General features: G+C 49.9%; 5 protein-coding genes across 5 annotated transcripts; 1 reads left to right on the top strand and 4 right to left on the bottom strand.

Moving 5' to 3' along the window:
• Positions 1 to 103: 103 nt before the first annotated feature.
• Positions 104 to 1646, bottom strand: PEX2_047620 (uncharacterized protein; the record flags this gene model as incomplete). The annotated part of the gene is made up of 8 exons (XM_016742037.1): positions 104 to 433; positions 476 to 600; positions 677 to 744; positions 804 to 838; positions 899 to 1186; positions 1253 to 1320; positions 1385 to 1421; positions 1518 to 1646. 8 exons carry the CDS (start codon positions 1644 to 1646, stop codon positions 104 to 106), a joined length of 1080 nt encoding a protein of 359 aa, XP_016595559.1.
• Positions 1647 to 2737: 1091 nt separating this feature from the next.
• Positions 2738 to 4497, bottom strand: PEX2_047610 (NADP-dependent isocitrate dehydrogenase; the record flags this gene model as incomplete). The annotated part of the gene is made up of 5 exons (XM_016742036.1): positions 2738 to 3162; positions 3219 to 3715; positions 3768 to 3804; positions 3873 to 4056; positions 4438 to 4497. The coding sequence occupies 5 exons, from the start codon at positions 4495 to 4497 to the stop codon at positions 2738 to 2740; spliced, it is 1203 nt and encodes a 400-aa protein (XP_016595558.1).
• A 1069-nt stretch (positions 4498 to 5566) lies between these two features.
• On the bottom strand, positions 5567 to 8608 carry PEX2_047600 (C-1-tetrahydrofolate synthase; the record flags this gene model as incomplete). Its single annotated transcript, XM_016742035.1, has 5 exons — positions 5567 to 5675; positions 5733 to 8260; positions 8313 to 8350; positions 8403 to 8423; positions 8485 to 8608. 5 exons carry the CDS (start codon positions 8606 to 8608, stop codon positions 5567 to 5569), a joined length of 2820 nt encoding a protein of 939 aa, XP_016595557.1.
• A 775-nt stretch (positions 8609 to 9383) lies between these two features.
• tif34 (translation initiation factor eIF3 subunit i) lies at positions 9384 to 10639 on the top strand (the record flags this gene model as incomplete). Its single annotated transcript, XM_016742034.1, has 5 exons — positions 9384 to 9410; positions 9477 to 9983; positions 10048 to 10164; positions 10218 to 10394; positions 10457 to 10639. 5 exons carry the CDS (start codon positions 9384 to 9386, stop codon positions 10637 to 10639), a joined length of 1011 nt encoding a protein of 336 aa, XP_016595556.1.
• Positions 10640 to 11413: 774 nt separating this feature from the next.
• On the bottom strand, positions 11414 to 11945 carry mbf1 (multiprotein-bridging factor 1; the record flags this gene model as incomplete). Its single annotated transcript, XM_016742033.1, has 2 exons — positions 11414 to 11722; positions 11790 to 11945. The coding sequence occupies 2 exons, from the start codon at positions 11943 to 11945 to the stop codon at positions 11414 to 11416; spliced, it is 465 nt and encodes a 154-aa protein (XP_016595555.1).
• Between the last annotated feature and the right edge of the window lie 681 nt (positions 11946 to 12626).

Raw genomic sequence — 12626 nt, 5'->3', positions numbered from 1 at the left:
ATTAACATCGTTATTCATATCGTCACTATATGTAACGCTATATTCAATGACACCACAGGCCTTTGATGTTGCTCAATATATACAATCCAAGCTCCCGAACATTTCAAATTGGAGCATTCATTCTCTCCTTATAGTCCGGAAACTCGAAATCCCCGAAATCCCTCTCAACACTGTGACTCTCAGGTGCAGTAGTACTTCTCAGAGCCCCTTCCATCTCCACATCTATGTGGGCACCATTCGCAGAATGAGGCCGGAAAACAGGAGTATTAATAGTATCAGACTGCATCCTCAACTCCCTTTTAACACGAATCCCATCTTCACTCGCTTGTTCATTCGTATCGACCTTGGAAATACTAGCAGAGTAACTCGCTGGTCCGGGACTGAAGATTTCGTTGCACCAAATCCCGCCATCCCGGCGGAGAGGCTCGGTTGCCTGGGTTCTATTAGAGTGAACCCTTGATGCTCGTGAGTGTACCGGTCGAGGAAGGAAGCAGAAGGAGAAGATTCGAGAGAAGATTGGGTGGAGAGGTGGCAGGCAGATGCAGATGATGGAAACGTTGGCTTCGAGGGCGGACCAGAGGGCTGCTTGGGCATTTGCATCTGCTGGTGTGTTAGTTTTTGGTTTTAACGTTTTCTTTGTGTATACAGCAGGGGGTAAAAAAAGGCATGTGCTTACGGGTAAAGTCTCCTCCGTTAACCATGACGCTCAATGGATACATGCGAGCGGCACTAGTGGCAACAATACTATAAGAACGGTCAGCTTAGTTCCCAATATCAACCACGCACGATTCACTTTGACTTACAGGATTCCAAGACCGAAAACCACAAGTATCCCCCACTTTTGTCGTCTTGGTAGCTGTAACTTCCATAATAGTGGCAGGGGCAATATCAATATCACCAGATCGGTAAATGTCTGGAGTGCCGCATTGGTGAACCAGACAGGGGCGGCGGGTAGACACTTTGTCAGGCGGATCTCTGGAGATGGACTCCAGAAGGCGTGTATAGGAATGCAGAAGAAAAAGCCACTCAGGGTCGTCCATAGACCTACGATGACAAAGAAGCCCATAAAGATGTAGGTAACCAAGAGGAAGGGACGGGGATGGAAGAGTCGGGCGTATAGGGTCAATGCAGAGAACTTGGCTAGGACCATGGTCATGTTGTAGAAAGGAACCGAAAGCCATAACCACTGTTATTAGTTTTCATTAGTGACTTGTTCCATTTGATTCGATAGCGGAAGGGACCTTTTTCGTACAAATAGTTGTCGCTGGACTTCATCTTCGGAAAGTTTTGCCAGACGAATGCCGAGGCCATTTTCGTGTTCTGTGGGGGAGCTTGTTAGATTGAAAGGTATACCAATAAGACATTGCTGGTATAGACCACTAACCAAGAACTATAAAGGCAAATAATGCCAGGTCCACGAGCTGGGATAGATAATTAGCACTTGGTGTTCACCCCCCACATACCTCATCTGAAAGACGCATGTCCTTATGGTATACATAGCAGATAGAAGTACATACCAATGCAACGAGTATGATCAAATCATCTAGCCCAGGAGCCTTCACGAGGTAGAACCGAGTGTACAGTCGGAGGAGGACACTCAAAGCCGCCAGCCCCGTAAAGACTGACGTGAGGATCACAACGTACATCCACGCGGCACGAGAAACAATCGAAGATATCAAGAAAGTCTTAGTGGAAAGCCGTAGACGTGTGGCATTGTATGAACGGAGTGCAATGGAACAATACCTGCCATCACACTATGACTGATTATTTAGTAGGTAGGATTGGAGTATTGCAAGTAAAAAAGTTCAATGTCAAAGTAAAAAGTAAAATAAGAGAGAGAAAGGAATGCCTGTCTTAACCCCCACACGTTTGAGACCAAAACCCTACCCTGCGTCAGAATCAAGAATTTTACATCCAAGCCCCTGTCTTCCAATCAATATTCCCTCCATTATGGTTGGTACAACCATGAACAAGAGAAAATGGCCGCATTAGGAAATGCAGATAACCACTTGCGTCAAGACCTCGATCTGGATCGATTGGCTACTTGGATCAGGAGGACGTGATTGGCTGTCCAAATAAAGTTGTGGAGTCCACCGCTTCCTAATTGGTTGGAGATTTTTACTTGTTCGGTACCGACCTCCCCCCCCGTAACTCTGGAGAAACCTTGAAGTAACCAGGGCATGAGGTGAGATATCATGTTATTAAGTTAATGATCCTTGTTTGGTTCTTACTTGGGACACCTTCTGTATGGGTGCTTTGCCGCTTAATGTTCGGGGTTCATGTTTCGACTCCCAGGGTGAAACTATCATTTCCTTATTGAGAGCTGTTTCGGCTAGTAACTTTGATGGCGTGGTTTTCTAACTTTTGAGGCTGATTACGGCGTCACTGACGTTCTTCATTCTATCGTAAATTTTATCGTAGGTGCAAATTAAATGTTCGATACTCAGATCTAGGCGTGGTTATGCATTATGTCCCCCGCAATCGACAAAGAAGAACTCGATACCCCTGTGGAAGTGAGGTCGAGACCGTCGTTCCACGTGAAATAGAACCTAAAATTGACATGATGCTGTTTCGGAAACTAGTAATCTACGATCTACTCATGGAGAGAAGTATACAGAATGACAGTTCAATTGCAAACTGTACAAAAATGACCAATTAAAATTAGGCCAATGCCTTTCCGCTAGGGATTCTAAAACAGGAGTATCTCATCAAATTTTGCAGCAAATGGGAAAACAATCTAAAGGCGAGCCTTGAGGTTGGCCTTCAGCCTCCGCTCAACGGCAGCCATGTACTCGCCAGTGGTGACCCAAGCTTCGCGGTCCTTGCGGCCACAGGCGAGAGCCAGATCCTTAGTCATGATAGCCTCCTCGTTGACAACGTCAACACAGGCACGCTCGAGCTCCTCAGCGAAGGAGACAACCTCGGGGGTGTTATCGAGGACACCACGCTGAACGAGACCACGGGTCCAGGCGAAGATGGAGGCGATAGGGTTGGTGGAGGTCTCCTTGCCCTTCTGGTGCTCGCGGTAGTGACGGGTCACGGTTCCGTGGGCTGCCTCGGACTCGAAGGCGTCGCCGTTAGGGGTGGCGAGAGCGGAGGTCATCAGACCGAGAGAGCCGAAGCCCTGGGCGACGATATCGGACTGGACATCACCGTCGTAGTCTGAAAATGCATGTTAGATAAGAAATAAACCAACATGAGATGGACAGGAAACTCACTCTTAAGAGCCATGACGAAGCCACCCTCGGACTTGATCATCTGAGCGACCATGTCGTCAATGAGACGGTGCTCGTACCAGATGCCCTTAGCATCGAAGTCCTTCTTGTACTCCTTCTGGAAGATCTCCTCGAAGATGTCCTTGAAGCGGCCATCGTACTTCTTGAGGATAGTGTTCTTGGTGCTCATGTAGAGGGGAAGACCCTTCATGAGGGCCATCTTGAAGGAAGAGTGGGCGAAGCCAGCGATGGACTCATCGGTGTTGTACTGGCACTGGGTGATACCACCACCCTGGAAATCGTAGACCTGGATGCGCTCTGGCTCACCACCGGTGGGGGTGTAGACCAACTCGAGCTTACCGGGGCCAGGGATGACACGGTCCTGGGCACGGTACTGGTCACCGAAGGCGTGACGGCCAATAACAATAGGCTTGGTCCAGCCAGGGACCAGCCGGGGAATGCGGGGAATGACAATGGGCTCACGGAACACAGTACCGCCACTAGGAAGATCGTTAGTGGACGGTCAAAGCCAATCGGGTTGAGTTTACTCACAGGATGTTGCGGATAGTGCCGTTGGGGGAGAGCCACACTAGAAAAATAATTAGCTTTTTAGTACTACACAAAACGGATTTCCGTCGATGAGCTTATTGAGCTTACTCTTCTTCAGGTTGAACTCCTTAACACGGGCCTCATCGGGGGTGATGGTGGCACACTTGACACCAACACCGTACTTCTTAATAGCCTCGGCGGCATCAATAGTAACCTGGTCATTGGTCTCATCACGGTACTCAATACCCAAATCGTAGTACTTGAGATCGACATCGAGATAAGGCAGAATCAACTACAGGCAGCCAATTAGTATCAATCATGAAACTGGGTCGGGATGTATTATGATGCATCAACTGCATGCACCTGCAATAGCGGCGATCATGCAGGTCTAGCCCGGTCTAGGAGGGGCCGATGAGCTTACCTTTTCTCTGATTTCTTGCCAAATAATACGAGTCATCTATGTTCACAAAGATTATTCGATTAGCACATGTCAATAATGAGTTTCAAAAGCCTTGGGCGGCGTCATCGTCCGATTGACACATGAATTATCGTAGTATTCCCCGTGTTTCCCCGCGTTTTCGACGAAAACGCACCGCCGAGCACGAGGATATGCGGGCTTGTGAAACAGGCTGATTGAAAGTTTTGAACTATAAAAGGAGGAGTTGTCCCATACCTCATCACCATCCAATTCGACCAAAGGGGTCTTGACCTTGATCTTGGTTTCGGAAGCCATAGTGCGGGTTTGAGTGAAAGACGAGGGGATCGATCCGGACCAGCGGGAAGAAGCAGCAACTCGAGTAGTTCGTTGAGAGAGGGAGGTAGAGGAGATAGATCTCTTGGAAGAAGAAGTAAAAGAAGAGGAAGAAATAAGACGAGAAGTAGAAGCGAGAGGGGCAGGAGGGGTCGCCAGGGACCGACGAGCGAGTGCGGAACTAGACCGGAGAGCGTTCATCGTGGAATCCTGAAGGACGTCAGCGCCAATTTCACAGTTTTTGTTTGGCTGAGCGGGATGTAAGTCGCCTCACTCGCTGATTACAGCCGAGGATGTGAGGGTTCGGCAGAAAGGAAAGTGTGGAGTCGGGAAATTTCCCGGAGAAAGGGTAGAAAGATGCGATTTCCGGGGCTTGGGGGTAAAGGAACCGGGGCAATACGGGAATTGATCGGAATAAGTTGAGTTAGGCAATCAAGAAAGGGGATAATTACCGGTAAAGAGACTGGAAGAGTGTTAAAAGAAGGGTAGAGGAGGAAAAAGCCTTGTCCGGTGTAATGGAGGTTGGGGATCTTATGAACAACTCCGCAAAAAGAAGCGCCGAAGCCGGACAGTCACGAGATATTTGAAGATCTTGAACGGTTTGGAATGTTTTGAAGGGCAATTTCACGTGGATTTCCCTGTTTCTTTAAATCTTTCTATTCAAGGTCTACTGACTCATCGATCTAATCCTTTCTCAGGTAAAATTCTACTTCAAGCTCCATCAACCGACCCGCTGAGGAAGCCTATGCGAGGTGATAGAGCGGTTCCCGGAGAACGGAGCTCAACTCCGGCCTTGACCGGCCCTCCCTTTTTGACCCCGGAAAAGCTCCAACCGAATTGTACGATTTAATATGGAGATGGAAATAGATTGATTATGATGAAATAACATGTCAAAATGAATTTTATGTGTCCAATTGCCCCGGATTGCGCAGTGTTGAAAAATCTCCATCTAAGGGCCCAATCAGACGCCAATTATCGTATATGTTGAAGAATCGAAATTCTGAACAGTGGTATATGCAAGCTCCAAATATCTCCTTATATATATCTTACTCTAGAACAATCCGTCAATATCGCCAGTCTCGGTGTCAATGTCCACATTGAGGTAGCCGGGGGCAGTAGGAAGTCCGGGAATGGTCTGGATGTCGGCAGCCAGAGCGTAGCTATAGTTATGTTATTAGCGTGACCAATTCCCACAAAATGCGGGAACAAGAACTTACAGGTATCCAGCGCCCACAGCCAATCTAACGTCACGAATCGGCACAGTGAAGCCGGTGGGGGCACCCTTGAGGGCTGGGTCGTGACTGAGTGAGTACTGAGTCTTGGCGATACAGATCGGCAGGTTAGAGAATCCTTGCTTAGTGTAGGTGTCGACCTTCTTCTGAGCCAATTCACTGAACTCGACCTTCTCAGCACCATACATGGCCTTGCCGATGCGCTCGATGCGCTCCTGGATAGTACCATCAAGTCCGTAGAGAAGCTGGAAGTTCTTCTCCTTGGAGCTAGAGGTCATGACAGCCTTGGCCAGATCAACGGCACCGGCTCCACCCTCAGCCCAGTGGTTGGCAGGGACAGCATCCTCGGCACCAGCAGCGATCGCCTCCTCCTTGATGACAGCAATTTCAGCCTCAGTATCAGTCTCGAACTTATTGATCGCGACCACCACCGGGACGCCATACTGCTTGGCGTTGGCAATGTGCTTCCGCAGGTTAACACAACCCTTGCGGAGAACATCCACATTCTCAGTGCGGTAGACTTCCTGGAGAGGGGCACCGGGCTTGATCTCGGGACCGCCGCCGTGAACCTTCAGCGCACGGACAGTAGCCACAATAACGACAGTGTCCGGAACCAGACCTGAGGAGCGGCACTTAATGTTAAAGAAGCGCTCACCACCCATTGTGAAGTCAAAGCCAGCCTCAGTGACCACGAAACCAGTCTTAGCTTCATGATCCTCATCAGGCTCAGTACCAGCAAGCTTCAGGGCAAGCTTATCGGCGATGGCAGAGCTGGCGCCAATACTGATGTTGGCAAAGGGACCAGCGTGCACCATCACAGGAGTACCTTCCAAACTCTGCATCAAGTTTGGCTTAATGGCGTCCTTCATCAAGGCGGCAAGGGCACCACCGGCACCAATGTCGTCGCAAGTCACGGGGTCACCGTTTCTAGAAGTAGCAACCACCATACGACCTAGTCGCTCACGCATATCCTCCAAGTCGTTGCTCAAGGCAAGAATTGCCATGCACTCACTAGCGACGGAAATATCGAAGCCAGTCTCGCGAGAGAGGCCCTTCTCGGTAGGGGCCTGGCCGACAGTGATACCACGCAAGTGACGGTCATTGACATCGAGAACGCGGCGCCAAGTGATGGTCTCCGGGTCAATATCTAGGCGGGCAAAGCGGGTGATTTCCTCCTCGGTGAGATCGTCTGGGTTAGTCTTCTCGATGCCCAACTTCTTCAGGCGTCGGAACATGATGGGCTTGAATTCACGCTTGCCCTTGCTAACAGGGACAAGACGCTTGTAGAGAGCGCCGTCTTTTTGGGTGGACTCATGGAACATGCGAGTCTCGATAGCCGCAGCGAGAAGGTTGTTCGCGGCGGTGATGGCGTGAATGTCACCAGTAAGGTGGAGGTTGAACTCATCCATAGGAATAACCTGACTGTAGCCTCCACCAGCGGCGCCACCCTTGATGCCGAAGGTAGGACCTTGGCTGGGCTGTCGGACGTTGGCAAATGAAATGCGGTTCAGGTGCGCACCAAGCGCTTGAGTGAGACCTAGTGTGGTAGTGGACTTGCCCTCACCAAGAGGGGTGGGTGTGATACCACAGACCAAGATGTATCTTCCGTTGCGGCGGTGGGAGAGACGGTCCAGGACACTCAGGCTGATCTTAGCCTTGGTGTGGCCGTAGGGCTCCAACTCATGAGAGGCAATGCCGACCTCGGTAGCAACCTGGGTGATGGGCTTGGGGTACTGGGCGCGCGAGATGGCAATGTCGGAAGGCACAGGGGTTTGGAGGCGAAGGGGAAGGGGAGTGACGTGACGGTCCTTCTGTTTCTCAAAGTAGCCCTTAGCAGAGTGGACCACGTTCTTCAACAACATAGCCACTGTCATGGGGCCAACACCACCGGGGACGGGAGTGATCTGTGAGGCCACCTGGGAAGCAGACTCAAACTCCACATCGCCGACCAGTCGCTCACCGGACTTCTTGGTCGCATCAGGCTTGTAGTTGATACCAACATCAATAACCACAGCACCGGGCTTCAACCAGTCACCCTTCACAAGCTCGGTCTGGCCAATGGCCGCCACAACAATGTCAGCATTCTTCACAATGCGGGCAATATCCGGTGTCTTTGAGTGGCAGACAGTAACGGTAGCATCGGCGTTCTTAAGCAAATAGCTGACCGGGCTGCCGACGATGTCGCTACGTCCGAGAACCACGGCCTCCTTGCCAGCGGGGTCTACGCCGCTTGCCTTGAGGAGCTCCATAACCGCCAAAGGGGTGCAGGGAGTGAACAACGGGCGACCGCCTCGCTTAGCCAGCTCGCCAATATTGATTGCGCCGAATCCATCGACATCCTTCTCATCTGCAACGGCCGATGTGATGGCATGCTCAGACATGTGACTTGGGAGGGGCAATTGAACGAGGATGCCGTGGATCGCGGGGTCATTGTTGGCTCTGGTGATCTCTTGGATGACCTGCAGCTCCGTGCTTGTTTCAGGGACGTTGATCAGGGTGCAGATAATGTTGGCCTGTTGATGAAAGTCAGAGAATGTCCCGAATATCCCGAACAGCAATCCATACCTCCTGAGCAGCCTTCAGCTTCATGCGGACATAGGTGCCTAAGTAACATTAGTTCAAACGATCTCCCAATACTTTTCTAGATAAACAAACTGGAATCCGATCGATTGCCGACTATATAGGATTATTATGTTAGTATCTAACACTTTTATATCTCGAAGAGGGGTGTACTTACCCTGGAAGATGACCAGGTTGGGCTTGAATCTGGGGTTAGTCACTTGGATCTGCTCGATCTCGGACTTCAACCCCTGGCGAATGCTCTTCGCGATGGCAGTGCCATCAATCTTGGCGGCAGCCATTGCTGCACCGGAAAACGTTCGGAAAGATGAGATAGCGGGGCTGATAAGAGAAAAATTGACGTTCACTAGAGAGGACTCGATCGACGATGAACGAAGCCGTCTGACACCTTGGACGGAGGAATAGTTATAGGAAAAAGAACGAGATAGGAGAGGAAGAATTCGGAGATGGGTGCCCGCATGCACTTGGAGATAAAAAGTGCAGCGGGGTAGGGCAGCGGGGACGAATGGCATGAATTATTGCTTGTTTGGGGCGAACCCGCGGAGTCTTTACCGGCGTTGCGAAAAGAAATCGAACAATTAGGCCTAGAGTTCACATGCACCGCTCCGGAGATTCACTGCGATCAAAGCTAGCCCTGTTAATTTCGAAATATTCCCCTCTCATTCACCTAATCTTCCTTTGTCTGTAATTAAGCTCATGCGGAGAGTCCGGGAGTTTCCCGGTCACCTCCTTGCTTCTGCCTGAGGCATAAATTCCTATATCAGCCGCATGAGTCATCCGGAGCGCATTAACCTTTTCGGGACCACCAGTTAGGGCTTAGGGGTCGCCAGATAGCAGTCACGTGTAGATATCGGAATGCGGAATATCTTGGCCTCCGATTAAGGCTTGGCATTGAGGGCCGAGTGTGCGATGAAATTCACTAGTCAAAGAAAGTGAGGTTGACGAGGTTGACCCCCCCCAAAAAGCCACTCCGCCTTACCCCTTCTGAGCCGAGCGTCTCAGATTTTTCCCCTCCGATACTCTATCTCGAATTTCCTAATCACCTCACCCTTCGAAATGCGGCCTATTTTGCTTTCCGGCCATGTGCGTTGACTTCCTCGAAATCTTGCTGGATCCACAGAGACTGACCGCAGCCAACTATAACAACAGGAGCGGTCCCTGACCCAGATCAAGTTCAACAGCGATGGCGATCTCCTCTTCTCCGTCTCGAAGGATAAGATTGTGTGCGCATGGTGGTCCGCCAACGGCGAGCGTCTCGGTACCTACAACGGCCACCAGGGTGCTGTCTGGACAGTCGACGTCAGCCCCAACACCATTCTTCTTGCAACCGGATCAGCAGACAACACCGTGCGTCTATGGAACATCAAGACCGGCGAGTGTGTGAAGGTGTGGGAATTCTCGACAGCCGTCAAGCGCGTGGCATTCTCTCCCGATGGAAGCAAACTTTTGGCAGTGACGGAAAAGCGCATGGGTTTCAATGGTACCATCGCAATTCTCGATATTAACTACGGCGAAAACCTCAGCGCGCAGGCCACCGAGCCTACCTTGACCATCGTTTGCGAGGAGAGCAAGGCTACCGTGGCGGGGTGGAGTTTCCTGTCCAAGTACATCATTGCGGGGCACGAGGATGGCAGTGTCAGCCAGTACGACCCTAAGGTATGCTTTTTTGAGGTGTTTTTGAGGTGACTTGGGGAGCGTGGAATGCTAATGCCATCTCTAGTCTGGAGAACAACTCGAGAACGTGCAAATCCACGAATTCGATAGCCAAATAACCGACATTCAGTTCGCACCCGATCGTCTGTCTTTCATTACCGCGTCGAAAGACAAGTCAGCCAAGGTACGTTCTTTTGCAGATCATTCTATAAAGAAATCTCGGCTAATAACATGCAGCTCCTGTCCTCCCGCAACCTCGCCATCCTCAAAACCTATATCTCCGACACTCCTCTCAACACTGCTAGCGTGACACCCAAGAAGGACTTCGTCATTCTGGGTGGTGGTCAAGCCGCCATGGATGTCACCACCACCTCCGCCCGCCAGGGTAAATTCGAAGCCCGATTCTACCACAGAGTGAGTACAAATATGCGTTCAATTGACTCAACTCACCACATACTAATAATCTTCTTACTCAGGTGTTCGAAGATGAATGCGGCCGCGTTCGTGGCCATTTCGGTCCCCTTAACACCATCGACGTTCACCCCGCCGGTACCGCATACGCCTCCGGTGGTGAGGACGGATACGTCCGTGTCCACCACTTCGACAAGTCATACTTCGACTTCATGTACGAGGTCGAGCGGGAGCAAGCGCGGAAGTAAATAGGGGATGTGGTGAAGAAAGTTGGGATGCGTCGTGTGTATGTGTTTACGAGGCGAAAAGACTTGGGGACAGATCCCCCGAGTCCCGCATACGGAATGGGATGACCTTCCGGTCCACGATTTTCTCATTTCATTGATTCCATGATCAATCGGAGTTGGTACCTTGTGTTTGTGTCTTTGTTTAATAAAAAGATGACATGGTTCATTTTTGAGCTCTTATGTCTGTCCTGGTCCTCCGCAAAAGAGATGAAAATCGGGTAAATAGACAAAATCAAAGCTTTGCAAATCTTCAAATCGCGTTCAGACAGGCTTAGGCATTGAGAAGAGCATGAAGATAGGGATTCGCGTAGTGCCCCATGCCTATGGAGGACAGAAGTATATTTACCTTAGTGCCTATATAGGTTAGGCTTTCCTTCATGTGCAAGGATGGTGCGAGGAATGAAAACAACATCCATTTACGCCCATGAAGTTACACTTAACTATATATCAACTACTAGTAGGAAACCATATTGATAATATCAAAAAGTGAGGTATCTCATTTATACAATTTTTTTTCGTAATATCTTCTCTAACCCCGTTTCCCATGCAAGGCCAGCGCTCATCCGACCAGCAGAAAAGAAACCCGTAGAAAAAAACAAAAAAAAAGAGTGACGTCTCATGAAAATGGAGAAGGAACATGACAGTCATAGAGCGCAAAAAAGCAAATGCAGAAAAACTTGAAATTTTGCCCCGATCTCATTCCCGAAGGGATAAAGGCCACGGACTCAACCCCGTCTATTTCTTCTTGGGGAACTTTTCAGAGCCGATGTCTGAACCACGAAGCTTAATGTTCAGCACACGCTCCATGGATCCGAGAACCTTCTGGTCGGGGGCGGCGGTTCCACGCTCGAAATCCTGGACAATGGTGATGGTGGTGTTGCACTTGGTGGCGAGTTCCTTCTGGGTCATCTTGTAGCCCTCCTCAGTGCGGCGTCTCTTGATGGCATCAGCGACGGCGTGGCCGATGGTCTTGGGCTTGACGATATCGTCGCTGCGGTCGACCTTGGTCAAGTGTTGGCCTTCGGGGGCACCTGCCTTGGCGCCCTAGAGAGTGTGTTAGTAAATATTCAAGGTGTTTTTTTTTCTGGGTTTCAAAGGAGATTTCACGTACAATGTTACCGGTGGTGTACTTCTTCTCAGTATAGACGCTGCCGGAGCGCTGAGCAGCGTTCAGGGCACTCTTGCCCTTGACGACGGTCTCGCGGGGTTGAGCGCCTGCTCCGCGGAACTTGCTGCCGATCTTGGTGGTGCTTTCCCAGTCAGACATTTTGAAAGGAGGTTGTTTTTGGTGGTTTGGGTGGTTGAGGTTGGTAGTAGTAATAGCAGAGCGTGGAAGGAGATGACGTTGGTCGTGTGAGGGTAAAGAGAGAAATGCAATTTATATCGATGACACAGAAGCTTCTCGAGGGAGGGGAGCTCGCGCTAGTCCGTCTTGGGCCTAGCGTATATCTGGCTCAAAGGCGTCTTGTCCTTCATATTGTGGCTCGGCTCTCTTTTACATTTCAAATCATTTGTCAATTCTATTATCTCTGTATGACTCTTTGCTGTGTGCTACAGGGGTTCGCCTCTTTTGTAGGGGACTCCAATGGGGTCTTAGGGGTTCGCTATACCCATCAGTAATTCCCCCACCACATTGATCGCCACAGCCACTGCAATTATATGCACAATCTTATACATTCAACACATTGCGACAAGTGTGAGATTCAACGCAATTATAAATGGTTCTTCGACAATACTATCTCCCCAGTTATTTATATATATAAAATATGCAGATTTAGTTCGCTTCAAACCATCAGCAAGACAATGATGTTACTCGACCCACAACCTGATGTCATAAGGCCTTGTGTGCACATTTCCAGCCCTAATCACTGATATCATAGGAGAAGGGCGGAAAGAGATGCCTCCAAAGAACTCGTCGACATTCTCAAATGACACTAGCTGCAGTGTG

The sequence above is a fragment of the Penicillium expansum genome (genome assembly GCF_000769745.1).
Source record: "Penicillium expansum strain MD-8 chromosome Unknown contig150, whole genome shotgun sequence".
Lineage (NCBI taxonomy): Eukaryota > Fungi > Ascomycota > Eurotiomycetes > Eurotiales > Aspergillaceae > Penicillium > Penicillium expansum.
Note: the sequence above shows the minus strand (reverse complement) of the source record. Positions and strands in the feature narration are given on the sequence as shown.